A 27,423-nucleotide genomic window follows, 5' to 3' on the forward strand; every position below is an offset into this window, starting at 1 on the left:
TTATGCAGTGTAAAAATTAGTTAGAAAGCTCTTCCTGAAATCCCAATTATTTTCTAAGGAGTTTTAGGTTTTGCTTTAAAGAAATAGTCCATACTTGAACTAGAAATACTCACATACCAACAATCAAATAATATCCTACAGAGACCCCAGGGGAGGATGGGAGGGCAGGGATAAGTCAGAGATGCCAGAGCAAAAAAAAAAAAAAAAAAAAAAAAAAAACCCAGGAAGTTTCAAATGGTGGGACAGGCTCAAATAGAACATACGGAAAATTTTCCAGCCCAAATCACAGAGCTCAGCGGGGAGAAAAAGATCCCTATAAGGATGCTCCCAACCACAGCATAAAAGTTCGGAATCTTAACCACAGGCAGGTCCTGGGATTCAAACTGCTCATACCAGAGTCCCCTGCTTGGCCTCAGAAGTTTCTAGGACTTTGACAGCATGTGCCCAGAAAATCTGGGGCCCATCCAAACCAAAATCATCAATAATCACCAAAGCTCATTCATGCCTCAGTTTCTCACCTTTGAAAAGAGGATATCTCCTAAGATAGGGTTTTTATGAGAAAACTAGCAGTTCATTCACATTGAGGAAATCTAGGATCTCCTGGCACATCACTGAAGCGTTCACCAAATGTTAACTGCTATTATCATCCACCCTACCTTGAAGACAGGGAAATGAGGGCAGAGCATTGGTCCTATTTCATATTCCCATTGCCAACTGTGAAAGACTGTCCCTAGGTTTTCATTTTTGAGTGAGAAGGACATCAGTTGTTCCTTCAAAGTTCAGAACTACACAACAGTGTAAATAAGAGAGGCATTAGTAAACCCAAATCTGTATATTGGAAGATAACATAATAGCACATGTAGCCAACTCACCAAAATATTGACATACTTTCAGAAATAGTTCCCAGGACAGCTGTTACCTTGTAATCCCAATGTACAATCTAGTTTCAAATCAAATCTGCCATTTCCTTTGATTTACTAAAAAAAAACAAAAAAAAAAACAAAAAAAAAAAAAACAAGGACAAATGCTCATTCAAGAGCAAACATACATGTAATGTAAAAGCTAAAGTTAAGGATATCTCACTTACCAAGTGGTAGATTTTCTCATAAACAGCATGCTATGATAATCCTGCAAATAAATCCAAAAAAATCCAATTTTATTAATGGCTTTCAGCTAAAATGAGACAACTTAGAGCTCAATAATCCATCTGTGGGCCTCCCCAAAATAGGCAAATTCATCCACAAAGGATAAGGGACTTATCAGGTGAACAGAAGGATGAAGCTCTTGGAAACAGCCCAATGAAAACTGACCTACTGGGTGAATTATCCAAGGAAGGATAAATTAGTAAACAAAATAAAGTGACACCCCCTCGGGTTTGTCTCTTTCAGTCCCTCATTTTGTTCAATGAACCAGCCATGATTTAAAGACTTCAGGATTCAGACTCAGAATACACTGAATGTGAGTTAAATCAGGGAAGGTTATCTACGCATGTCACATACAACCAAGCAGGAAAATATTGATGTGGATACAAGCCTCAGTCAGTAAAGAATTGAATACTCAATGAATTCTACCAACCCTGTAAGATTAAAATTAACCTAAAATTATCATGTGTCCCCACACAGCCATGCAGTCCACTTGGAGATGCTTTTACAGGTTACATGCGTATGAGCCAATAAGAGACTGTGATCTTTGGCTGACCCGCAGTTTCTTGTTCATAGCACCCGAAGGTTTTCAAATGTGTGTTGCTACCTCTAAACTGGAAGGCAGATATGGTAATCAAGGTTTTGCTGGCAAGAACTGAGCTGTCACCTTGCCTGTCAACCAGACGTTTACAACTTCACTCAGATGGATTCTGTGAAGCACCTGGTCCCAATCAAACCACATGTGTCATGCTTCTGATCATACAATATACAGATGTCACTCACCTCTGTGTTTTCCAAAGGCAAAATCCATCTTCAACCAAGGATTTCCCAAGCTGCTCCTAAAGATACGGTTTATATGTGTGTAAACAGAAATTAAACGTGCAGTTTTATGTGAGTGAAGAGAAAGCAGACAGTAGGGAATGGTTCTCCTGCTGAACATAAATAATGTTTGTTTAAGCAGAATGCTTAGGAGGGCCTGAGAGATTGCACAGTCAGCATCCAGACCAGAAAGCATGCCTGGGAAACCTGCTTCCTTTTCCAAGATGACATAAACAGCCCTCCTCTGGATCTTTGTGATAGCCAGGGCTGACCTTGTTACAACTCCCAAAAAAGGACAGAAGACAAGCTGTGAACAGCTTAGTTACCAGGTAAGCAACTCAGGGAAATGTTTAATGGCCAAGGCAGCGAGTGTGGTGATGAAGTGCATCATGGGCTTGATTTTCTCCTCCTAATCCTCACCATCCTTTGTTTAAATAACAATGAAGGGGCCAGGAAATGACTGAGCTGAGGCCAGCTGAAGGATGACAAAGTTGTCCAGACAGTCATCCAGCTAGTTCTGTCCTATAGCTGAAGCTCAGTGTGTCAGTGCCAGGGTGCAGAGCAGGAGCCAGATCGATAGGCCAGTCACTCCTGAGCTGAATTTCTTTATCTGCACAGGGCCTTCCTATTGGAATGGAGACACTCAAGGCAACCACCTGGGAGCAAGCCCCCATGATTTGGATCTTCCACTCCCTTTGCAGTGTGAAGGTCTAGCCTGTGCACTAAGGTCCAGCTGGGATGGAAAACAACCAAAGTTCTCATCTGGTCTGGTGGACTTCACTCTACCTTCCCCTGCCAGATAAGCCTTTATCCCTTCTCATCTCCTCTCCTCCCTGATTTCTTTTCCCATCACTTACCTTCCCCTTCCCTCAGAGTCTGAGAAACTCTTGCCAAGTGCCAACTCTGTGCCAGGCCCAGGCTGGGCCCTGGGGACATGGCTTTCAGGGAACTCAGAGTCCAATCAGGAAAGCAGACATGTCTCACCACAAATGCCAATGTGAAGTCCCAGGCTTGGGGGAGTTTCCAGCTCAGTTTTCTTCTTCGTTTGGTTCCTTCACAGTCAGCACCCAGGGATTTCTCCTTTTATTCCTGATCCTTTCTCATTGGGACTTTACAAAGGTATCCTGACTGAATAAATCTACTCCCTCCCACTTTCTCCTCCAATCTACTCCCCATATAGCAGCTAGAACTATTCTATTGCCTGCAAACACTTCAGTGTAACCAGATGCATGTGTGAAGCTAACAAATCTACACCCTAAAGGCAGTTAGCTAACATTTAATTACCCAATCATAAATCCACCCTCCAAAAGTGACCAATGCAAGGATTTCAAATACTGTTATCTAAATCTGCACCAGAGGGTTTCTTAATTAACGCAAAGTTCATTAATTACACAGCAGCGATATGAGCATTCCTAGAGGTCTGGAAAGGATACATGGCACCACTGCCCCTGTATTAACAGTCTGAGAATCCAGCAAATCCAACAGCCGGGAGCCCCAGGTCTAGAGTTGTCCTTGGTTCTGTACACCACCATCCCCCCACCCCAAGCCACCCTGCTCAGTTTGTTTGATTTGACTAGAGAAGTTTTTGGCTGATCTTATGGTAGGAACATTCACCTTGGAGTAACTATCAGAATGCCTGGATTTGGACGATACGACTTATTTGAGTTCAAAGAGCAGGTTACAGGACTGTGTTGGGCCACTTTGCTGGCATTTACGCCTGTGCCAGAATTTGGGCCGGGACTGTTTTCAGTGAAACACACCATCTTAGGAGTAAGGCTGCATAGGTGGAGACAGAGAGCTCCGGCCTCTCTTGATGGAGCTACCCATTTTACCAAGGTAACTCAGAAACTGGTGACTAGCCAAAATGGCTTAAATCAATTCACAAAGTGATCTTCGCAAAAGATGGCTTGCACTATACCAGTCCACTGTTTCAAAACCTTCCACACCTTCCCACTGTTGTCAGGACAAGGAACAGACTCCTTTAAATGTCCTGAGGCACGCTGCAAACTCATCTCTGGCCACTTTCCCTGGGTGACAGGCCTCAGTTCTTTGAAAGCTCCATGTCCCAATCTCCTTCCCCTTCTTACCTTCCCATAAGCCATGGAATACCAACCACCACACCCCTCCCCACCTGCTCTTCCCTTGTGATTTCTTACTTGGGACCCAGGGCAGGCAAATATGGAGGCTATAAATGTTTGTTACTCACCACTTCCCTCAAGATTGCACCGTTTTATAACTTTTTTCCTACTGCCCTGTGGCAAAGCTGGAAAGCTGGGCCTCTCAGAACTTTGACAGCCCACAGAGGTGGATGCAGCCTGAGACCCAAAGTCAGTAGTCAAAGGCAGGGAATCCTGTACTCGTAAGCTATTCTCCCCCTCCATTCCTCCTTTCTTTCCACACTGCACACATCCACTTTTCAGGGCCAGGTTTGGATTTATGGCTGAAAACTCAGTGTAAGTATTTACAATATCCCCTCTTCTTTCTTTTTCATGACTGAAGTATAATTGACACACAATGTTTTATTACTTTCAAGGGTACAACATACTGATTTAACAATTCTGTGTATTACTCAATGCTCACAAAATATGCAGTCACCATACAGTGTTATTAAGTTATTGACTATATGCCCGATGCTGTACTTCTCATCTCTGTGACCTATTAATTTTATAATTGGAAGTTGGTACCTCTTAATCTACTTTATTTTGCCCATTCCCCCACTCCCCCCCTTTGGCAACCACCAGTTTGTTCTCTGTATTTAAGAGTCTGTTTATTCATTCGTTTTGTTTTTCAGATTCCACATATAAGTGAAATCCTATGGGATTTGTCTTTCTCTGCCTGACTTATTTCACTTAAAAGCATAATACCTTCTGGGTCCACCCATGTCATCTCAAATGACAAGATCTCATTCTTTTTTTATGGCTGAGTAACATTCAGCCATTTTGTGTCTGTATGTATACGTGTGTGTGTGTGTGTGTGTGTGTGTATGTGTGTAAACCATACATGTATATACACCATATCTTTGTTCATTCATCAATGGACACTTGAACTGCTTCCATATCTTGGCTATTATAAATAATGCTCTGATAAACAGGGGTGCATATATGGTCAATTAATCTATGACAAAGGATGAAAGAATATATAATGCAGAAAAGACAGTCCTTTAAATAAATGGTGCTGGAACAACTAGACAGCTACATACAAAAGAATGAAACTGAACCACTTCCTTATACCATACACAAAAATAAATCAAAGTGGATTAAAGACCTAAATTTGAGACCTGAAACCATAAAAGTCCTAAAAGAAAACATAGGCAGTAATTTCTTGGCCTTAACAACATATTTATGGACAGGTCTCCTCAGGCAATGGAAACAAAAGCAAAATAAACTATTGGGACTACACCAAAATAAAAAGTTTTTGCATAGCAGAGGAAACCATCAACAAAACAAAAAGGCAGTGTAGTGAATAGGAGAAAATATTTGCAAATGATGCATCCAATAAAAGGCTAATATCCAAAATACATTAAAAAATGTATACACACAAAAAATGTGATTAAAAAATGGGCAGAGGACTGTTATTCAACATAGTATTGGAAGTCTTAGCCTCTGCAATCAGACAACACAAAGAAATAAAAGGCATCCAAATCGGCCAGGAGGAGGTCAAACTTTCACTCTTCACAGATGACATGATACTCTATATGGAAAACCCAAAAGATTCCACCAAAAACTGCTAGAATTGAATCCCGAATTCAGCAAAGTTGCAGGATATAAAATCAACACACAGAAATTGGTTGCATTCCTATACACCAACAATGAAGTGACAGAAAGAGAAATCAAGGAATCGATCCCATTTACAGTTGCACCAAAAACCATAAAATACCTAGGAATAAATCTAACCAAAGAGGTGAAAAATCTATATGCTGAAAACTATAGAAAGCTTATGAAAGAAATTGAAGAAAACACAAAAAAATGGAAAAAGATTCCATTCTCCTGGATAGGAAGAACAAATATTGTTCAAATGTCGATACTACCCAAAGCAATCTACATATTCAATGCATCCCTATCAAAATAACACCAGCATTCTTCACAGAGCTAGAACAAATAATCCTAAAATTTGTATGGAACCAGAAAAGACCCTGAATAGCCAAAGCAATCTTGAAAATGAAAACCAAAGCAGGAGGCATCACAATCCCAGACTTCAAGCTATACTACAAAGCTGTAACCATCAAGACAGTATGGTATTGGCACAAGAACAGACACTCAGATCAATGGAACAGAACAGAGAACCCAGAAATGGACCCACAAACGTATGGCCAACTAATCTTTGACAAAGCAGGAAAGAATATCCAGTGACATAAAGACAGACTCTTCAGCAAGTGTTGCTGGGAAAACTGGACAGCGACATGCAGAAGAATGAACCTGGACCACTTTCTTACACCATACACAAAAATAAACTCAAAATGGATGAAAGACCTAAATGTAAGACAGGAAGCCATCAGAATCCTCGAGGAGAAAGCAGGCAAAAACCTCTTTGATCTTGACTGCAGCAATTTCTTACTGAACATGCCTCCAGAGGCAAGGTAAACAAAAAGCAAAAATGAACTACTGGGACCTCATCAAAATAAAAAGCTTCTGCACAGTGAAGGAAACAATCAGCAAAACTAAAAGGCAACCAACAGAATGGGAGAAGATATTTGCAAATGACATATCAGATAAAGGGTTAGTATCCAAATTCTATAAAGAACTTATCAAACTCAACACCCAAAAAACAAATAATCCAGTGAAGAAATGGGCAAAAGACATGAATAGACACTTCTCCAAAGAAGACATCCAGATGGCCAACCAACACATGAAAAAATGCTCAACATCACTCATCATCAGGGAGATACAAATCAAAACCACAATGAGATACCACCTTGCACCTGTCAGAATGGCTAACATTAACAACTCAGGCAACAACAGGTGTTGGCAAGGATGCAGAAAAAGAGGATCTCTTTTGCATTGTTGGTGGGAATGCAAGCTGGTGAAGCCACTCTGGAAAACAGTATGGAGGTTCCTCAAAAAACTAAAAATAGAACTACCCTATGACCCAGCAATTGCACCACTAGGCATTTATCCAAGGGATACAGGTGTGCTGTTTCAAAGGGACACATGCACCCCCATGTTTATAGCAGCACTATGAACAATAAAGTATGGAAAGAGCCCAAATGTCCATCTATGGAAGAATGGATAAAGAAGAGGTGGTGTATATATACAATGGAGTATTACTAAGCAATCAAAAAGAATGAAATCTTGCCATTTGCAAGATGGCAACTGGATGGAACTGGAGGGTATTATGCTAAGTGAAATTAGCCAGTCAGAGAAAGACAAAAATCACATGACTTCACTCATATGAGGACTTTAAGACACAGAACAGATGAACATAAGGGAAGGGAAACAAAAATAATATAAAAACAGGGAGGGGGACAAAACAGAAGAGACTCATAAATATGGAGAACAAACTGAGGGTTACAGGAGGTTACTAACTAGGGGGATGGGCTAAATGGGTAGGGGGCACTAAGGAATCTACTCCTGAAATCATTGTTGCACTATATGCTAACTAATTTGGATGTAAATTTTAAAAAATAAAAAATAAAATAAAAAAAAATGGGCAGAAGACTTGAAAGACATACAGATGGCCAACAGACACATGAAATGATGCTCAACATCACTCATCACCAGGGAAATGCAAACTCAAAACCACAGTAAGATACCACCTCACACATGTCAGAATGGCTAGTATGAAAAAAGACAAAAAATAACAAGTGTTGGCGAGGATGTCAAGAGAACCCTCTTGTACTGCTGGTGGGAATGCAAATTAGTGCAACCACTGTAGAAAGAACACGGATGTTTCTCAAAATATTAAAGATAGAGCTACCATATAATTCAGTAATTCCACTGCTTGAGTATTTACCCGCCCAAAAAAACAAAAACACTGATTTGAAAAGATATATACAATATCCACTCTTCTAACTAGATCCCCCCAAAAATGATCTTTTGTTTTGCTGAAAAGATGATGGTGGGTGCAAAAGAATGCAAAAGGATGCAAAAGAATGAGACCAAGACTAAACTATACTACATGATAAAAGGACATAAAGATCCTGAGGGACAAGACCTGGATGACTGTGGCTGGAGAGATGGGGGAGGGAAGGGGAGGCAGGTCATGTCTCAGTTGATGGCCACAATCTAAAGGAAGCCATGCCCACCCTCCAAGCAGACAACTGCCCTCCTTCTCCCTCAAGGTACCTGGTGCCTAATAACTCTAACTTTGGGAAACCCTTCCTTATGTACTTCAATCACATGCACAAACAGCTGCCATTCCCAGAGCTCATACACCTATACACCGCATGGCCCTGGAAAGGCATTCAAAAATTCATTCTTTATCCTCAAGATCAACAGCCTCCTACATCTCTCCAGCCTTCCCCTTCTTTTAAACCCATGGTGTCATTTCACTGTTCACCCAGCTGGTTCTACAAACATCATTTCCTCCACTGGGAGTCAAACATCATTCCCCCAAGTTACTTAACCCACCTGAGCCTCAATTCCCCTCAGTTCCCTGCCTGAACAGGGAGATAACAGGAGCAGGAAGCACGTGTGGATGCAGTGAGATGGCAGATGCTGCTGCTGTCAGAACTTAAGAGAGCTCTACACAGGAGATAACAGACTTGTGTCCACTCTCCAGTAACTGAACTTTCCCAGGCTCCCTGTACCTACCCTCTGGCTGGGCCAGAACCTCCCATTTATCAAGAAGCCAAACAATTTCAACGGTCAAGGACTAGGATGTTTCAACACTCAGAGTTGACCCTGAGGCACAGCAGGATTCGCTGAGGTTTTTAAATCATCAAAGAAAGGTTCAACTACATGCTTGCATGTGTGCAGATTTTACTGAATTTTAAACTTATTTGAAAAAAAAAATGTATGATGAGCACTTGGCACTGTTTCTCCATGTGTGTTCCAGCAGGTCTTACACAATAAAAGGGCTCTATTGTCAGAGTTGGAAACTGTTGTCTCTGCCTGCTCAGAGTTCATCCCTCCCCTTGCCTGGAAACTCTACGGCTTCCTTTGGGGACCCACCCCATCCCAAGCCCTCCCATGTTCATGTAGCTTGCATGGGGTTGACCCCAGCCGTAAACACTACTCAGTCCAGGGGTGGATCCTGATTCAGTCCTGGACAGGGAGGATTTTCATTCTCCCTGGCCATGGCAATCAGTTCAGAAAGGACCACGAGTCTCAAGCCAGGCAAGAAACTCATTTCAGGGATTTTTTCTGGAACCCCTGGGAAGGAGAAGCCCTTTAGCTAAAGAGATGTTGTGAGCTTAAAATCGCTGGAAACCATCACGTGGAAAGGGCCTGCCTAAGAAGGCAATGCAGAAGAAAATAAAGGCAAAAGATGAAGACCAAGCACCCATTGCATCCTTCAAGCCCCTGGATTCAGCTGTGCCTGAAGCCCACAGATAAAGCCCTAGACTGTTCAATCGCCTGAACCAAAAAATTCCCTTTTCACTCGTGCACTTGTAATTGCAATAATACTGATCCATGAACTGGGTTATACAAAGTTAAGCAAGGTTCCTTTAATATAGGGTTTCAGAGAGCCATCAAAATATCATTAGGCAATATGAATCTCAAACTCCCAAACTTCTATGTCCAATGAACTTTTTTGAAGACCATATCACAGGACTTTTATTCCATAGAAAACACCTTCATAAAGGCTAATAGATATTACCTGTAGGTTAACTTCATATTAAAATACTCCAAAGCTCCAATCCCTTATAATTCTGGACAAATGAGACAAATGGGAATTCATTTACCCAACTCTGTTGATGCATTTGGCCAGACTTGAAAAGTGTATGTGTATAATTTTTTATAATTTTTATTAAATGGGGGTCATAAGCATAAACTATGGTATATTTTTCCAGACTTAATAAAATACGTGTGTATGTACATGTGCAAGTGTGTGTATACACACACACACACGTACATTATTTTAAATTATTACATTGAGGTCATAATTCCTGAGCTGCTATACTTTTGAGTTCTGCATTTTAAACCATTTTTTGGTCTCTAACCCCACTGCCAGGCTGTCACCCCTTTCCATTTAGATGTTGGCCTCTAGCAGAAGAGCCCTGCCCCCGTCCCGCCCTTCTGAGGGTTAGTAACCCAGATAAGAGAAACTCATTGGAACTGTGTGTGAAAGAAAGAAAGAAAGAAAGAAAGAAAGAAAGAAAGAAAGAAAGAGAAAGAAAGAAAGAAAGAAGAGGGAGGAATAAAAAAGGAAAGGAAAGGAACGAAAGAGAGAGAGAAAGAAAGAGAGAGAGAGAGAAAGAAAGAAAGAAAGAAAGAAAGAAAGAAAGAAAGAGGAGGGAGGAAGAAAAAAGGAAAGGAAAGGAAAGAAAGAGAGAGAGAAAGAAAGAGAGAGAGAAAGAAAGAAAGAAAGAAAGAAAGAAAGAAAGAAAGAAAGAAAGAGGGAGGAAGAAAAAAGGAAAGGAAATGAAAGAAAGAGAGAAAGAGAGAGAGAGAGAGAGAAAGAAAGGAAGGAAGGAAGGAAGGAAGGAAGGAAGGAAGGAAGGAAGGAAGGAAGGAGGGAGGGAGGGAGGGAAGGAGGGAAGGAAGGAGGGAAAGAAGGAAGGAAAAAGGAAAGGAAAGAGAAGGGAAAAGAGAAAAAATGAGGGAAAGGAGCCAATATGAGCAGAGTGAGGGCCAGGATCAGGGATGCATAAAGTACCCGAGTTTCCATATATGAAATTTGTCAGTGATTTTAGCAACTTAAAGCCAGCGTGTGTCCAGGTTCTAGCCACAGTTTTGGACATGGAAGGTTCCAAATAACTGGCCTTCGAATATGGGAGGTGTTCTAACACTGAGCCAAGCAGAGAGACTCTCCATGTTGATAGCAAGCACTGAACTCTGCTTAGAAACTTTAAAATGAAAAGTGGGTTGTTTTTTTAAGCCTGGGAGATCCTATTGTGCCAAAAATTCCATTTCTTAGTTTATAAGTCATTCACTGGCATAGATGCCAAATTTTCGTCATTTTTCATGCATTCTGTCTGCCTATGTTTCTCAAGTAGCTATTTGCCTGTTTAAAGGGTAGTCGTGGGCTCCCCTGTTTTATGATCCTATCACATGAAATGGATGGGAATCTAGGACATGAGGGAGTAACCATGCTGCCTCCTTGGCAATGAAAGAATAGCCTTGGCCCTGGGTAGATTGGCAGGGTGCAGGTGGCAGGCAGGTTGGTCTGAGTAGTAAAAGCCCAAGACAAATCAGTGTTAGATTCAGTCACAGGAGTGAAAACTTCCTGAATCCTTTTGGTTAACATCAACCTGGGTTTGCTGCTGCACCAAGAGGGTTGACAAGAAAAAGCCATCAGGACTTCTCATGTCAGCATCCAAGGATCCAGAGACAGGGACCAGGAGCACCTGTGGTACAGAAGTATGACTTAAAGCACAGCCCAGCCTAGCATTACCCTGATGCCTTTTCCAGAATCCAGAGCACATGTTCTGGAAGGCTCCAGGGCTCGTGTTGCACCCCCAAAGTGGGGAGGAGCCAAGCACCTGCTCAGCCAGCCTTGTGGAAATTCTGAGCCTACTCTGCCAAAGCAAACACCTCCTCTTGGCCCCCACCCCCAGTATTGACGCTCAGAAGGGCCTCTGTCTTCCTGCTTCCAGGATGCTGACCAGATGTGGGCCTGGGTGATGGCAGGGCAGGCCTGAAGAGCCAAGGGATCATTTAATCTGCAGTTAGAACTTGTGCACACCCCCACCCAGCCCACTAGCTTCCTCTTGGCAACTGCACAGCTGAAAAGCACTTTTAAAGGAAATAGATCCCTCAATTCATCTTTATGCCCAAGGTGACCAGATCCCAAAAGGGTGCATCACTGTGGAAAGGTGTGGTTGTGACAATGCCCCTGCCTTGGAGCAGTTCACTTCACTCCTGCTTTAGATGCAGAAGCTTGGGGTGGGGCAGCCAGTTATTCTACGTATGTTATTTCGAACATGCTCACAGCAACGAGACTACAATGGAAGGTACCTGGCGGACACAAAGGGAAAGCAAAACCACGAGACAGAGTACTTGCTCCCCCAGCCATTCCAAAATGGAGCCCCGGCCCTGGCCAGGACTGTGCCTCCTCGTGTCGCATCTGGGCTGTGGTCTCTGCTCAGTTGAGAGCTGTCTCTGAGCCCCTCAGACCTTCCCTCTGTGAAGTTGCTGGTGATGTGTGAGAAGCGTGGGAGGGAGGATAGGTGAGGCCAAGGATGCAGGGAGGGGAGTGCCGTCTGATGCTGTCTGCACAGCCTTGGGAAACAGCAGGGGGTTCAGAAGCCCAAGCCAGGGCTCCCTTCACCTGTACCTACCAGTTGGCCTGGTACTTATTCTACACTGCCCACCTCTGCCCTTCTGCCTAGTCAGGGGTGAAACTCACCCTCCAGGTATGCTTTCCAGTTGAGAAAACCCCCAACAAAATCCCATTCGTGCCTTATCACCTCCACGTGGCTCCATCCATGCAAGGCCAAGGGGCAGGCTGCCTGCCTGTGCCGCTCTCCTTCCTGCCCCACTCACATACACCATATTAAGCTACAAAAAATCAATAATGAAATTACCAACACCATAGTGAGCAAGATGGGAGGAGGACCATCAGTGGACAAGGGATTTCAAGAAATGTGAAGTCGACAAGAGGCAGATGGGAGAAGGAAGACTGATGAGTGCAGAAGGGGAAGTGCCAAAGCAGAGAGCAAAACAGTCACAAGAGAGTCAGAGCTGACAGGGGGCAGGTCTGCGAGGCAGAACCAGGCAGGGGTTTGAGGCTTGAAACACTAGCTACACAGAAAGCAGGGGACAAATGGTGCTAAGGATGGGGATGGCTGAAAGAACCACTTACAATGGCCCTACCATCTCCACCCTCCAGACCTGGCCTACAATCTTACCTTACCTTACTTACCTTACCTACCTGGCCTACAATCTTAGAGTCAAGCCAAAAAGGGAGGGCTCATCCTCACAGACAGTGACCCTTGAGAAAATGCAACATTTGAATGCAGGTCCTTTAACCTGTTCTTAGTGCTCTGTTTCTACCTTAACTGGGGGGGCAAAGTAGAGAGCAGGTTCCTGATCACCAAAAAACTGAGAGTGGTGTGCTGGGGTCATCATTCCTGTATGTGGCCCACTGCCCAGGGGACCAGGAGATATTACCTGCCCCACTGACAAAGGCACCACCCCATGCATGACACAGGCAGGGAGACACTGTTGTGGAGAGTGGGGCCTCATCTGCTGGGATGCACCATATCCCAAACCAGAAGACCATGCCCAACCAGCCCAGGGATTCCACACCAGCAAATCTCACTAGCTGCAGCCCATCAGCCACACTCGGAGACTCTGCTTACTCGGATAAGATGGAATTTGCCATCTTTGGGCTTCAAAAGCCCTATCCCTGTTTTCTTCCCCAGAACCTCACCCCAAGTGTACTGGATCCTGCGCTGGAGCAGGTTCCCTGCTTGGCCATAAAACTCTTCCCTCTGCGTTTGTTCTTTGGTCTCTAATAATTTTTCTTTTTTAATATGCATAAAGCCTTGAGATGCTGGGCTATGGTAGGTGATTAAGGACCCACTTCATTCTCACAGGGGGAAAATTATACAATAAAATTATACATTTGTACATATTTCTGAGTGTTTGGCAGCTTCCATTACCAGGGTTTGTTGGACACAATCCTACCAGGTGTTAGAGCAGTGCGTGCACACGTGGACAGGTGTTTTAATAGAGGTGTTTCCAACAAACTCTTAAGTGGAAGCTGGATACACAGAACTGATGAAGAGGAGCAGGAGAGGGGAACTAAGTCCCCATCTGCTCAGCTCACCTTGTTTCCCTCCTCCTGACTCCAGTTACTTCCTAAAATGACATTTCCAGGGAGCACAGGTAGGAACCCCAACTCAGAACAACTAAAAACTAACTCAACTATATGGGGAAAAAAAGCAATTATGGAACTATATGGAAACTATATACGGTGAAAAAATAAAACAAGCAGTTAGGCTCACCTTCACACATGTAAACAATGACCGATAAAATCACGAGTAGATTCCGTTAGGTACAACTCAGCAACCATCTTCATTATCCTCATCGCCATCACCATCATCCTCATCTATGTTTAATGAGAGTTACCCATGAGCCAGGGCCAAGTGATTGATCTATATTCTATCATTCAACACACACAATGAAGCCATAGGGCCAGTAATGCTATTATTCACATTTTAATGAATTTGACCAAGGTCTCATAGCTAGCAGTGACAAGGGCCAAGAAGCAAACCCAGGTCTGCTGGGCTCTCTCCTTACATGTTGTTAGCCACTGGGTTCCACTAGTCTCCTAACAGCCACTTGTATCCTCCCTTACATAATTTCTGTGTTTTCTGAATTTTTTACTGTATTAACCACTTTCATAATAAAGATATTTTGAGACCAAAATGGACAGACAGAAGAGAGCAGATTCTTTAATTCTGGTAGAAGTGGGCAAGGTAGAGATGCCCTAAGTGGCTCATCTAGCCTGAGGTCACCTGGAGGTAACCCCTAAATGTCACAAAGGAAGGACTCAGAGGAAATTCCTCACCACAAGAGGGCTAGCACTCTTCAACAGGCCAGGTCCATCCATCCTTCTTCAGCTTCTTTGTAGTCATCAGAAACATTAGAAAAGCTTATTGGTCTTGATATACAGAGCATGGTCCTATAACTAAGAGGAAAGGAAGAAGCAGGGAGTATGAGAGAACTAAAATTCCCAATCTACCAAAACAGACCATGTCTAAAGTCATTAAGTCAACAGACAACAATATACGTACATGATTTAAAAATATGAAGGAAAATATTAGCAGAGACAGATAAAATAATGTTACATTTTTCTCTGGGGAACCAATAATGGGGGAGGCCAAGAGGCTGGAGCATAAGAGATTGTTGCATTTTTATAAGCATTTAGCACCATTTGGCTTTCTAAGTCAACTGCCAATATTTTTGACTTGTAAAAAATGATGAAATAAAAATAGAACTCACCCTCCTTAGTGGTCTCCTTTAGCCTAATGCACTCCAGGAAGGAGCTCAGAGAGAATGTGGTTTGATGGTGTTTGTGGAACCACGTGATCTGGGACGTGGCAGATGGGAAGTACCTGTTGCCATGGGAAGAGCACTGGATCTTGAATCAGAATGCCTGGGTTCTAATCTTGACCTTGGTGCTCTAAACTCTGTGGCCTTGGGCAAGGTACATAACCTCTCTGAGACTTTCTACCCCATAAAGGCAGGTAGGTATCCAGACCCCATATAACCAACAAGAGGATTAAATTTTTATCCCAATTCAGTGATACAAACCAAACTTCATAGTGAGGCTGCAAGGCATGGGACCTCAGAGGTCTGGGCCAGGCAACTAAGAGGCACAGAAAGACTGGACCCCAGATAAAAGATACAGGTTTCTTGCCCATGAACCAGGCACTGAGCCTAAAACCAAGTCTCTAGTTCAGATTTGAACTGAAGTCTCCTCCCCCACACACTGTTCCCAAGATTTCTAAGACTATGGAATATATTTGGGGGTCTGTGGGCTCAAAAGGGAGGTAAGTGTCCCTGGTGTCAGCCTGCATCCCTCTGAGTGAGGTTTACCCAGAATCCATCTGACCCTGGCATAAATCCTCTTGGACAAAATCTTTGCTCAATTCTTTCCAATTCAAAAAAAGGGGACACCTGTGTGGCTCAGTTGGTTAAGTGTCCAACTCTTGGTTTCGGCTCAGGTCATGATCTCACAGTTTGTGGGTTCAAGCCCCATGTCAGGCTACACTCTGACAGTGCAGACCCTGCTTGGGATTCTCTCTCTCTCCCTCTCTCAGCCCCTCCCCCCACTTTCTCTCTCTTTCCCTCTCTCCCTTTCTCTCAAATAAATAAACTTTAAAAACATCACCAAATTACCTAGCCTTAGAGTCAAGCCTTACACCCAAAAGAGAAACCTCCAGCCTTTTCTCCAAGACAGGGTCCAACTCATCACTACATCAAGCTTCACCACAAGTCTGGTCACAGCTGTCATTTTTTAAAAAAGCAGGTCCAGCCTTCCAAGAACCAGCCCAGCACAGAGCAATTGTTCCAGGCTCCAAGAACTTAGAACAGCCCACAGTTTCTGCTCACAGCCCAGGGGGGTGCCTGCCAACTACCTGGTTGAAAAGGGGCCCTTTTTCCCTCTCCACTCTCTGGAATCAGAGCCAGCACTGGTTTGGGGGTAAGAGAGACCTGGCACATCCATGCTCCCCTGAGACTGCCACAGGCTCTCTTTCTCCCCCACCCCCTCCATTTCCTGTGACTGAACAGCACTATTCAGACAGCACTACTCTTGGCTGGTATGTCATGGTGTGAAAAGGTAGAAGGGATGTCCTGTAAAGCAGCCCTGGGCAGAGAGAACACAAAACTCCAGACTGGACACAAGGTACTCTCACTAGTACTGGGATGCGATGGGGGCTGGAGTCTGGAGTCTCCCCAAAGGTCTCAAGGAACACACGCTGTTCTCTGCAGAGACAGCCCGTGGGGTGAACACACAGACCTGCAGACCCATTCCCTCCCAAACAAAGTTTATTTTTTAGCACTTCATACTTGGCAAGGGTCAATTATGATGGCAATCCATGCAATGGTTAAATTAATAAAATACTTCTGGTTCAGAGAAAAACCCTTCAGACCAGCTTTGATTCCATCAGCACAAGGTAAGGGACCAAGGGGGGGCTAGGCAGCCAACGGAGGGTAAAGGGGAGTATTTAGCCAGTGATTAAATGTCATTTTCCTTGAGTCAAGCGATTCTCATTTTATTCAAGTGTCCTAGAAATGATGCTGAAGACTTTTTTTTTTCCACTTTGGGGAATTCTTTTTTGGCCAACAAATAACTCTCAATCATCTGCTTTTAAAAGTATTGTGCAATTTCTAAGTAACAGTTTTTTAAAAATCAGGCTGACACTGCCAACTCTCGCTGGTTGGGGTTTTCCAAATCACCTACAGAAAGACGGCTGCCCTGCTGAGAGCCTGTCCGGGAGACCGGCCTGTATATCTTGTGCCCCAAAGCATCCGTTTCCTCAAAAATGTAGCCAGGAGGCTCAGGGTATGAAGCCAGGCACCTGCCCATGTCCTTGGGAGTAAAGCTGATGGTGTATGTGGTCTGGCCCTCCACAGGGATATTTCCTCGGGAGCCAGCCCAAGGAGGCTTACAGCTTTTGGTATTGATGGGTGGGTGGGGCACATAGTGAGCCCGAGTGGTAGTCAGACAGTCCAAGGGCTCAGTGGGAATGTTCAGCTGGGGAATGGGTTTGGCTGGCTCCATGCGCGTCCCCGGCCACTGCTTGTAGTCATCCTTGGTGGTAGTGGAGCTTTCAAAGCGGCCACCCTTCTTGACTGAGATCACCGGCCGGAAGGACTGAGCTGGGGCACCCTTAGGGTACGTGTAATGGGCCTGCACTGTTGTCAGAAGGTCCATCTTTTCTTCAGGAGGGACATAAGCGACAGGAGCTTTGGAGAACATCTGGGGCATTGGCCAAGCTTGGTACTTGTCTCTAAACTCAGTGGTGTTAGAGAAAGGCGTTTCTAAACCACAGGACCTGGCTGGAGGTTTCAGACTCTTGGCTGGCTCTCCCATCAGGCCCCGGAAAGACGCTTTATGGGTGGTAAGGCTTTCAAAGGGGATTTCACAGGGATTGAACTTCGCTGCCTCATACGCAAAGCGTTTCTCCATCGGGTGGGCCACGTAGCTCATCTTGTAGTTAGTCAGATCCTCCAGGGGGATGTTACAGAGCTTGGGCATGGCCAGAGGCTTACAGCTCATGGTGCTCACTAGGCCCTTTACAGAATAGTCATCCTGGTGTGTAGTTCTACTATCAAACCTGGTTGATGCTGGTCGGTAATGGTGTTCCGGACGAAGTAGCTCTCGTCTTGGTTGGTTCCAGGGTAAATAATCAGCTGAAAATAAAACAGAAGTGGTAATCACTTACAAATCAAGTCCATATAACCTGCATGTATTCTAAGGGGCTCCAAAGCCTTAAACCAGTCCCCAGTGAGATGGTCTTGAGACAAAGGAAGAATAGGTTCCTACCACCACCTCAACCAAGGACTTAATATTTCAACTTTATGGTACTTGCAGACTGTTCAGAACAGATACATTTATGAGTCTCATCATACCCCACAATGCCGCATGCAGGGATCTTAGAGGGTCCACCACTGTGGGAGGACCTAGTGATCTGATTCCTTCTGAGGAGTCCAACCACTGGCTTCTCCTGATCCAAGAACAGTTCTGTTCTTCTGTGGGGAAGTGCCCTTTCTGAATCAGCACAGAGTGACTGGGAAGATACGCATGCTGTAGTGAGACAGAGGATTCACAACCCCCCACTGGTGGGCCACCAGCCAGACCAAACAGACCTCTCTTCCCATATTGTGACCATGATTGTATCCCTATAACCCACACATTTAATCCATATAAAGCAAATATGCTGCCCCAAGAGAATAGGGGCATTGTACTGGCTAGTGAGAGAATAGCAGCTGCCACCTGCATTGAGTTTATTATATGACAGTCAATGTTCTAAATACTTTCTATATGAACTCATTTAATCATCAGACAGGCCTAATCAGGTGGCTGCTTTCAATATTCCCATTTTAAAGATGCAGAAACAGAGGCACAGAGAACTTAGGGAAATTTGCCAAGGTCATTTGGCTAGAAGTAGAAAAGCATGAATGCAAATCCAGCTCCAGATTTCCTGGAGAAATTCCAGGAATTTCCTCCAGATTCCACTACCTGGTTCTGACAATCAAGGAACACTATGTACCAGCTAACTGTGCTCAGGAATTTCCATACATGACCTTGTTTCATCTTACAAACCTTTGTGATGGGTATAATTACCTCTATTTTACAGATTTCCTTTTTGTTTGTTGTTTCATATTTATTTAAGTTTTAATTTTATTTTTTATTTTTTAAAATTTACATCCAAATTAGTTAGCATATAGTGCAACAATGATTTCAGGAGTCGATTCCTTAGTGCCCCTTACCCATTTAGCCCATCCCCCCTCCCACAACCCCTCCTGTAACCCTGTTTGTTCTCCATATTTATGAGTCTCTTCTGTTTTGTCCCCCTCCCTGTTTTTATATTATTTTTGTTTCCCTTCCCTTATGTTCATCTGTTCTGTGTCTTAAAGTCCTCATGTGAGTGAAGTCGTATGATTTTTGTTTTTCTCTGACTGGCTAATTTCACTTATCATAATACCATCCAGTTCCATCCAGTTGCCATCTTGCAAATGGCAAGATTTCATTCTTTTTGATTGCCAAGTAATACTCCATTGTGTATCTATACCACCTCTTCTTTATCCATTCATCCACCGATGGACATTTGGGCTCTTTCCATACTTTGGCTATTGTTGATAGTGCATGGGGGTGCATGTGTCCCTTTGAAACAGCACACCTGTATCCCTTGGATAAATGCCTCGATTTATCTGGAGTCCAAGAGCAGGACTCAGAGAGGCTAAGAAATTTCTCTAAAAGTCACATGGCTAGGGAATTAAGAGTTGGAATTTAAACCACATAGTTGACTCCAAAGTCATGCTCTTCTGACAGCCTGTATTATAGTTAGGAGCACTGTGTATCTGGAGAGAATGAAGGTTCAAGAAAATACTAGTGGAAAATAATCAGAGAATATTTGCAGAAAGAGGAGAATTTCAGCATGTTTGAAGAATGAAAAGAATTGGCCACCTATATCTACAGGATGTCTGTCTCAAGAGGAACCTTTGCTGGGGGGACTGGAATGGCCAAGATAACAAGAGGTCTGCACCCAAAGAAAACCTGCCCTAAGGATGGCCCCCATGCATCCTGAGGAGGTTTTGTCCTCAGACACCACAAAAGACTTTTAAAGTAACTTCCCCACACAGATCTAAGGGGCAGCTTTGAAATTAACAATGTAGGTGAGAAAAATAGGACAGCAAACTATATCATTCAAACACTTTGACACTGCTTCCGTTCTTTTTGTAATACTGGGCTCACACCAAAGTCCTACATTGCCCCCATTGTGCCTATCAATTACCAGATCTAAAGTAACCAGTACGAAATCCTAGTGGACCCTCTGAATCCACAGGAAATTCTCTTGTTTACAGCTTTACCAAGGATTAGTACAAAAGCAGCTTCTCGTGGGCCTTGGTTATATATAGCCAAAACCCGTGGACTCCATAGGCACACTTTCTTTTAAAACACCTTTATTGAGATATAACCTGTATAACACAAAATACACCATCTTACATTTTTTAATTATTCAATAACTTTTACAGGCCTGTACAACCATCACCAAAATCCAGTTATAGAACATTTCTACCCCAAAAGTATCGATCAAGCCTATCTGCAATTAATCTTTATTCCCATTCCATCTGCTCTTGGTCTGTATAAATGCACACTTTCTATACATTTTATATAAATATAATTGCACAATATATAGTGCTTTGCACTTGGCTTTTTTCATGTAACATAATTGAGATCAATCCCTGTCGTAGCATGTATCAGTTCACTCCTTTTTTTTTTTGAAATTTTTTAACATTTATTTATTATTGAGAGACAGAGACATGGAGCATGAGTGGAAGAGGGGCAGAGAGAGACAGAGACACAGAATCCGAAGCAGGCTTCAGGCTCTGAGGTGTCAGCACAGAGCCCGATGTGGGGCTCGAACTCACAAACCGCGAGATCATGACCTGAGCCAAAGTCGGATGCTCAACCAACTGAGCCACCCAGGTGCCCCCAATTCACTCCTTTTAATTGCTGAATAGTACACATTATATGGATACACCAAATTTTGCTTATTCAAATATTGATGAATATTTGGGTTGTTTATACTTTTTGGCTATTAGGAAATTTTCTGCTATAAACATTCATGGTCAAGTCTTTGTGTGGATATATATTTCATTTCTCTTAGGTAAATAGGTAAATGGTGTAACCTATGTTATATGGTTTATCTATGCTTAACTTTGTAAGATAGCACAAACTTTTCCAAAGTGAATGTACCATTTTACATTCTCACCAGCAATTTCTCCACATCTTCACCGACACTTGTTGTTGTTGCTGTTGTTTAATCTTTATTTTTGAGAGAAACTGTGTGAGTGGGGGAGGAACAGAGAGAGAGAGGGTGACAATGCAAAGCAAGCTCCAGGCTCCGAGCTGTCAGCACAGAGCCCGACATGGGGCTTGAACCCACAAACTGTAAGATCATGACTTGAGCCAAAGTCAGAAGCCTAGCCGACTGAGCCACCCAGGTGCCTCTTGTTATTGTTTTTTAATTACAGACATTGTAGTAGGTGTTTGGTGGAATCCCATTGCAGTTTAATTTAAATTTCCCCAGTAATGCATGATGGTAATAGAAATAAACACAGAGTGTTAAAAAGGAACAGACACAAGAATATGTCCCAGATGAAAGAACAAGACAAAACCACAGAAAATGGGCTAAACAAAACAGAGGTAAGCAACATGCCAGACAGAGAGTTCAAAGTAGTGGTCATAAAGATACTCACTGGACCCTAGAGAAGAGTTTCCAGTGAAAACTTCAACAAAGAGACAGAAAATACTTTTAAAAGAACTAGTCAGGGGCACCTGAGTGGCTCAGTTGGTTAAGTGTCCAACTTTGGGTCAGGTCATGATCTCACAGTTCATGAGTTTGAGCTTCGCATTGGGCTCTCCATTCTCACCACGGAGCCTGCTTCAGATCCTCTGTCTCCCTCTCTCTCTGCCCCTTGCCCTGCTCGTTCTCTCTCAAAAATAAACATTAAAAAAATTTTTAAAGAGCCAGTAATAGTTGTGTTTATTACGGCATTATTGACAATAGCCAAGGTATGGAAGCAATGCAAGTGTCGATTTATAGATGAATGAATACAGAATATGTGGTATATAGGGGCGCCTGGGTGGCGCAGTCGGTTAAGCGTCCGACTTCAGCCAGATCACGATCTCGCGGTCCGTGAGTTCGAGCCCCACGTCAGGCTCTGGGCTGATGGCTCAGAGCCTGGAGCCTGTTTCCGATTCTGTGTCTCCCTCTCTCTCTGCCCCTTCCCCGTTCATGCTCTGTCTCTCTCTGTCCCAAAAATAAATAAACGTTTAAAAAAAAAAAAAAAAAAGAATATGTGGTATATATACACAATAGAATATCACTTGGCCATGAGAAGGAATGAAATCTTGCCATGCAGGACAACATGGATGGACCTAGAGGATATTATGCTAAGTGAAATAAGTCAGACAAAAACCAATACCTTATGATTTCACATGTATGTGGAATCTAAAAAAACAAAACAGGGGTGCCTGGATGGCTCAGTCAGTTAAGCACCTGACTTTGGCTCAGGTCATGATCTCACAGTTCATGGGTTTGAGCCCCATGTCAGGCTCTGTGCTGACATCTCCGAGCCTGGAGCCTCCTTCAGATTCTGTCTGTCTGTCTCTCTCTCTGCCCCTCCCCTGCTCACACTGTGTGTGTGTGTCTCAAAAATAAACGTTGAAAAAAAAATTTTTTTAATGAGCAACAACAACAAAAAACCCAGATTCTTAAATACAGAGAACTGTTGGCTGCCAAAGAGGGCCGTGAGGGTCATCTTATTGCCTTCAGTCCTCCATTGTTTATGATGAGAACTTTGTTTTTATTGTCATTTCCCTGTATGTGATGGGTTTTTTGTTTGTTTTTTTTTTTTTCATTTTTGCTTCTTTTCAAATCTTTCGCTTTGGCTTTCAACAGTTTGACTATTACGTGACTAAGTTTGGATCTCTGTTTATTCTATTTGGATTATGCTTCTTGGATAGGTAGATTAATCTTTCTGCCTTTTTCTTCTTCTGGGGCTCCAATTATGAGTCTGTTGGTACAGTTGATAGTATCCCACAAGTCTGAGTTTACTTTCCTCAGTTTTTCCCTGTTGTTCAGATTAGATAATATTTGTTTATTTATCCCCATTTCTTTCTTCTGCCAGCTCAAATCTGGTGTTAAGTCCCTGGAATTATTTTGTTGCTATTGTTCTTTCAACTCCACTGTTTTCATTTGATTTTATAACTTCCCTTTATTGGTATTCTCTATCTGATGGGAAATTGTCATATTTTTATTTCTTTAAACATGATTTACTGTTGTTCTTTGAACATATTTATAACAGGTACTTTGAAATATTGTCTGGTAGGTCTAATATCTGGGCCCCTTCAGGGTTAGTTTTTATTCACTGCTTCCCCCCCCCACCCCCCATTCATGGATTACATTCCCCTGTTTCTTTTTAGGCCTCATGATTTTTTGTTAAAACTCAACATTTTAGATAACATGCTATCCAGCAATTCTGGATTCTGACCCCACTGGAAGCTGTTTTTGCTGTTTAGTAACTTGCCTGCAGTAATTCTACACAGTTTTGTCTCCCTTTAAGTGTGTGATCACTGATGTTTTTGCTTAATTTCCTTTTTTAATTGTTTTTAAGCCAAGATTCCTACAAGTCACCCTGGGTTAGCATTATTTGGTAATCAACCAATGACTGTCAAAAAATTATGCTTAAACACCTTAAGCCAGTATGGCTTTCATCCTCTGCTAATGACTATGTGTGTGGGTTAAGGGACAGAGTCAAAGATCAGACAATTTATAATTCTGCCTTGGCTTTCAGTTCCTTCTGGGATTTCTCATGTCTCCTTTGTACCTGAACCAGGCATCATAATCAGCCAGGGAAGGTGAGTAGATAACTAGGCCCTGTCTCTTTATCTTTCTTGAGCCTATATACTGCCTTACCCATATACAATCTTCTATACCACAAGGAGCTTTCTCATTCTCTGGACTTCCTTGTTAGATTTCTGGCTGGTCTGCTGGTCTGTTGCTCAACCCAACTAATTCTGCAACCCCACACTAGCTGCAAAAGTTGTATTCACTGATTTTTGTTGTTGTTGCTGCTGAGATCAGTATTGTTTTTACTGAAACCCCTGGGTACATATTGTACTCCAAATCAAGTTAGCCCCAGCTGACAGGAGAGCTGCTAGTTTTCACAGCACAGCCTACCCAGGCAGAACCACCACGCAGATCAAACATGGGGGCACAGGTCATGGAAGCTGCCCCAGGATGAAACACCACAAACTCCCACTTTTTGTAATGATGGTTTAGCAGTTATTCTTAAATAAATGCTTCTCAATTCATTGTATGCCTGTAGTTGATTTCCAGAGCCCTAAAATGGTTGATTTTTATTGTTTGGTCCAGTTATATTATTGCTTTTTGGGAAGAGGATTTACTAAGCTCCTCACTCCACCACTCCGGAAGTGCTGACACCCCCACCCCCAGGCACACTCTTAAGTTTATTTTAGGCCAATAATACTACCAACTATTTATTTTAAATTGGCCTCATTTTAATTGAAAATCTAATCTTTCTCCAAGAGCCATTAATGGCTCTATCAGCATCTTGAAAGCATTAGGGGGCCTTAGAGGGAACCATCTTGCTGAATATAAACCACATGTTTCCCCCTTCAGACTTCAGGCCTCACTAAAATGGGGGCATCTACCTGTAGATGCCTACACACTGCCTCAAGGTACGTGGGGGTGGGTAGGACAGGGCTTTTCTGGCCCTCTTCTGTGATGGATGAAGTGTTAAGAAAACAGGTTCCAAGGCTGAAAGTTGCCTCATGTGATTTCTGATCCCCAACAATACAGTTGAAACCACATTATTATCCAACCTCCTAACTTCCTCCACCCAACATGTATTACAAAAAACCTCCATAGGACCTTGAAAACCTCAGAATTCCACATGACAAACTATTTACACGCCTGAAAAGCCATCAGTAAAGCCCTTCAGGGCCAGGGTGTCATGTGGGTAATTGGCAAGAATCTATTTAAAAGAGATTCCATTCAATAATGTGTCTTAAAAAAAAAAAAAAAAAAAAACTTACCTAAACGTAAAGCTAAGCATCAAGTAATTACACTTTCAATCTTTCCAATTGCACACTGTTTTGAAAATGTCAAAATTACAACCAAATGCTGCTGGAACATATTTAATGGCGGTTTGCTGGACCCCAGTAAAGGTGCTGGCCATAATAGAAGGAAAAAAAAGTTTGCCTATTTTTCCTGTAGAACTACAGTAAGTGGAACATATAATATAGATGGCCCCCATTGAAATACACATAGTTAATGACCTTGGACTTTGGTTTCTCTTTTCCTTTGGAAGGAGAATCGATATGTGCCCATGAGACCATGAAGGTTGCTATGAGAAAGACTTACTGAAGCAGCAAATGGCTACAAGAGACAAACAAGCCATGGAAAGGTGACACACAAAGAGATAAGGCAAGGATATGGCCCCCTCACACAGGCATGAGGTTATGCAGGACTGGTCCAAGGGGAGAGTAAATGTCCTGGGTCTTCCCTGAGCTTCACTCCTGCTCTTAGCCAGGACCCACAGAGTAATAGGCTGGGTGGGGATTTGTGTAAATCTAATGCCAAACCGTGTCACCTGGAGCCCTTGTAAACAATGGTCCAGAACTACTCATTCATTTTCTTTCTTCACTAAAAATGCCTTTGTTGTGCCATGCCCTGTGCTAAATGCTGAGAATACAGATGTTGGGTGGTCAAGGCCCAGTTTTGGAAGCCACTATATCATAGGGGAGTAATACAACAAATAAACCACTTAAACTAGTTGAATATGGTAAGTATTATTCTAAAAATCTATTAAGACACATAAGTTGCAAACTGGCACCTATGGGTCAAATCTAACTACAAAAGCATTTCCTTTGGCTACATACTGAATTGCTTTTAAATCTGAATTTCAGGGGCGCCTGGGTGGCTCAGTTGGTTAAGCATCCAACTTCGGCTCAGGTCATGATCTCACGGTCCATGAGTTCAAACCCCGCATCAGGCTCAGCTGACAGCTCAGAGCCTGGAGCCTGTTTCAGATTCTGTGTCTCCCTCTCTCTCTGCCCCTTCCCTGTTCATGCTCTCTCTCTGTCTCAAAAATAAATAAACGGTAAAAAAAATTTTTTTTAAATAAAAATAAAAATAAATCTGAATTTCAGAGGAGAACTACCAACTTCAACCCCAAGTGCACACAGAGCCAGAACAAAACCCCTCCTTCATCTGAGTATGCCTGGTTCTGAGCAGTCCTGTTGATACCTAACTAGTATTTGCTCATTAATTCTGTGTAAGTAGGTAAGCAGTTAATAGGTGTCAGAATTTTCTTTACACGGAAAAGAAAATAGGGTTTTCTCAATTTTGTCAGTAGGGAAAAGTCAACTATGATTCAGTTTTAACAGTGGACTATTACTCTCTGGTTTGCAGAGCGCAATGTCAGATATAACTATCTAGAGAAGGGGAGGAATATGGGACATTTATTTTTTTTTTAATTTTTTTAATGTTTATTTATTTTTGAGACAGAGAGAGACAGAGTGTGAATGGGGGAGGGGCAGAGAGAGAGGGAAACACAGAATCTGAAACAGGCTTCAGGCTCTGAGCTGTCAGCACAGAGCCCGATGCGGGGCTCGAACCCACGAACTATGAGATCATGACCTGAGACGAAGTCGGACGCTTAACCAACTGAGCCACCAAGGCGCCCCAGAATATGGGACATTTAAACACAGGTACTAGGTTGGGTTTTTTCCGGTGTGTTTGAGTGGTGAGTATTTTGTCAGGATGAATAGGGAGGACTTTTCTTTAAATAACTCCATCCTCGCCAACCTCTAGGGTAGGCAAAGACCACTTCTCACTCCCAGACCACTCTCTACACCTGGGGCAAGGTGAGAAGGGGGAATTGAGCTGAGCAGGCAGTTGTACTGAAAAGCCTCTAACTCCATGAAGATTCATAAATCAAGGAGGCTCATAGGGAATATATGAAGGAAAGGAGTGTCTGTAGCTGGACGTACCCTATCAGAGTTCCTGCTCCCTGTCCCATCAGAAATAAGGGTTAACTCTAGTTTTGTGCCTCCTTTCTGTCTCTTCAGGGTCTATAGTACCCCCTTTCTTGCCTTCTGCAAAACCTGGATGAAAAGGGAGATGAATGAGTCCTGTAGAGGTAAAAATGCCACTGCACCATGCACCTGGCTATAATAACTTCTTTGTAAAGCTTCTACGACAGTGCCTGCTTTATTGCGGGTAACTGGCAAAGAAAAAGACAGATCCCTGCCATCTTAGAGATTGCAGCCTGGCCAAGGAGACAAATGTTAAGTAAAATGAATAGAATTACACACTGAATTACAAAACAGAGGTGCACCAGGCACTCTTAGAGCATCTAGCAGCATGTTTACGGTCTGGCATTGGGGAAAGTCTGGAAGGGTTTCGAAGGGTGTGATGTTTCCACTGCTTATTGAAGGATGAGTGCTAGATAGGGGAAGGGAGGAGGGCTTTATAAAGAGGCAGTAGCATGTGCAACATGCCCTGAGATAGAAAAGAAATGCAGGGAAGAAACTGAAAGAAGGTCCTTACGGCCAGAGTAAATGGCACTGGGAGGAGACGCCAAAA

At 43.0% G+C, this 27,423-nt stretch overlaps 1 protein-coding gene and 1 long non-coding RNA gene across 2 annotated transcripts in view; both read right to left on the minus strand.

The window, feature by feature from the left end:
* Positions 1 to 13,913: 13,913 nt before the first annotated feature.
* On the minus strand, positions 13,914 to 15,494 carry LOC123593596. Its single transcript, XR_006710394.1, has 3 exons — positions 15,014 to 15,494; positions 14,580 to 14,699; positions 13,914 to 14,117 (listed from the first exon to the last, which is right to left on the minus strand). It is a non-coding gene; the product is annotated as an uncharacterized LOC123593596 (long non-coding RNA).
* A 1,281-nt stretch (positions 15,495 to 16,775) lies between these two features.
* The window catches only part of SAXO1 (stabilizer of axonemal microtubules 1), a 95,513-nt gene continuing 84,865 nt past the window's right edge, over positions 16,776 to 27,423 (minus strand). Inside the window, exon 4 of the mRNA XM_045468666.1 lies at positions 16,776 to 17,932. Coding sequence (XP_045324622.1) covers positions 16,929 to 17,932 — 1,004 coding nt within the window. The 3' untranslated portion in view covers positions 16,776 to 16,928. The remainder of the gene's footprint in view (positions 17,933 to 27,423) is intronic.

Source organism: Leopardus geoffroyi, chromosome D4 (genome assembly GCF_018350155.1).
Source record: "Leopardus geoffroyi isolate Oge1 chromosome D4, O.geoffroyi_Oge1_pat1.0, whole genome shotgun sequence".
Classification (NCBI taxonomy): Eukaryota; Metazoa; Chordata; class Mammalia; order Carnivora; family Felidae; genus Leopardus; species Leopardus geoffroyi.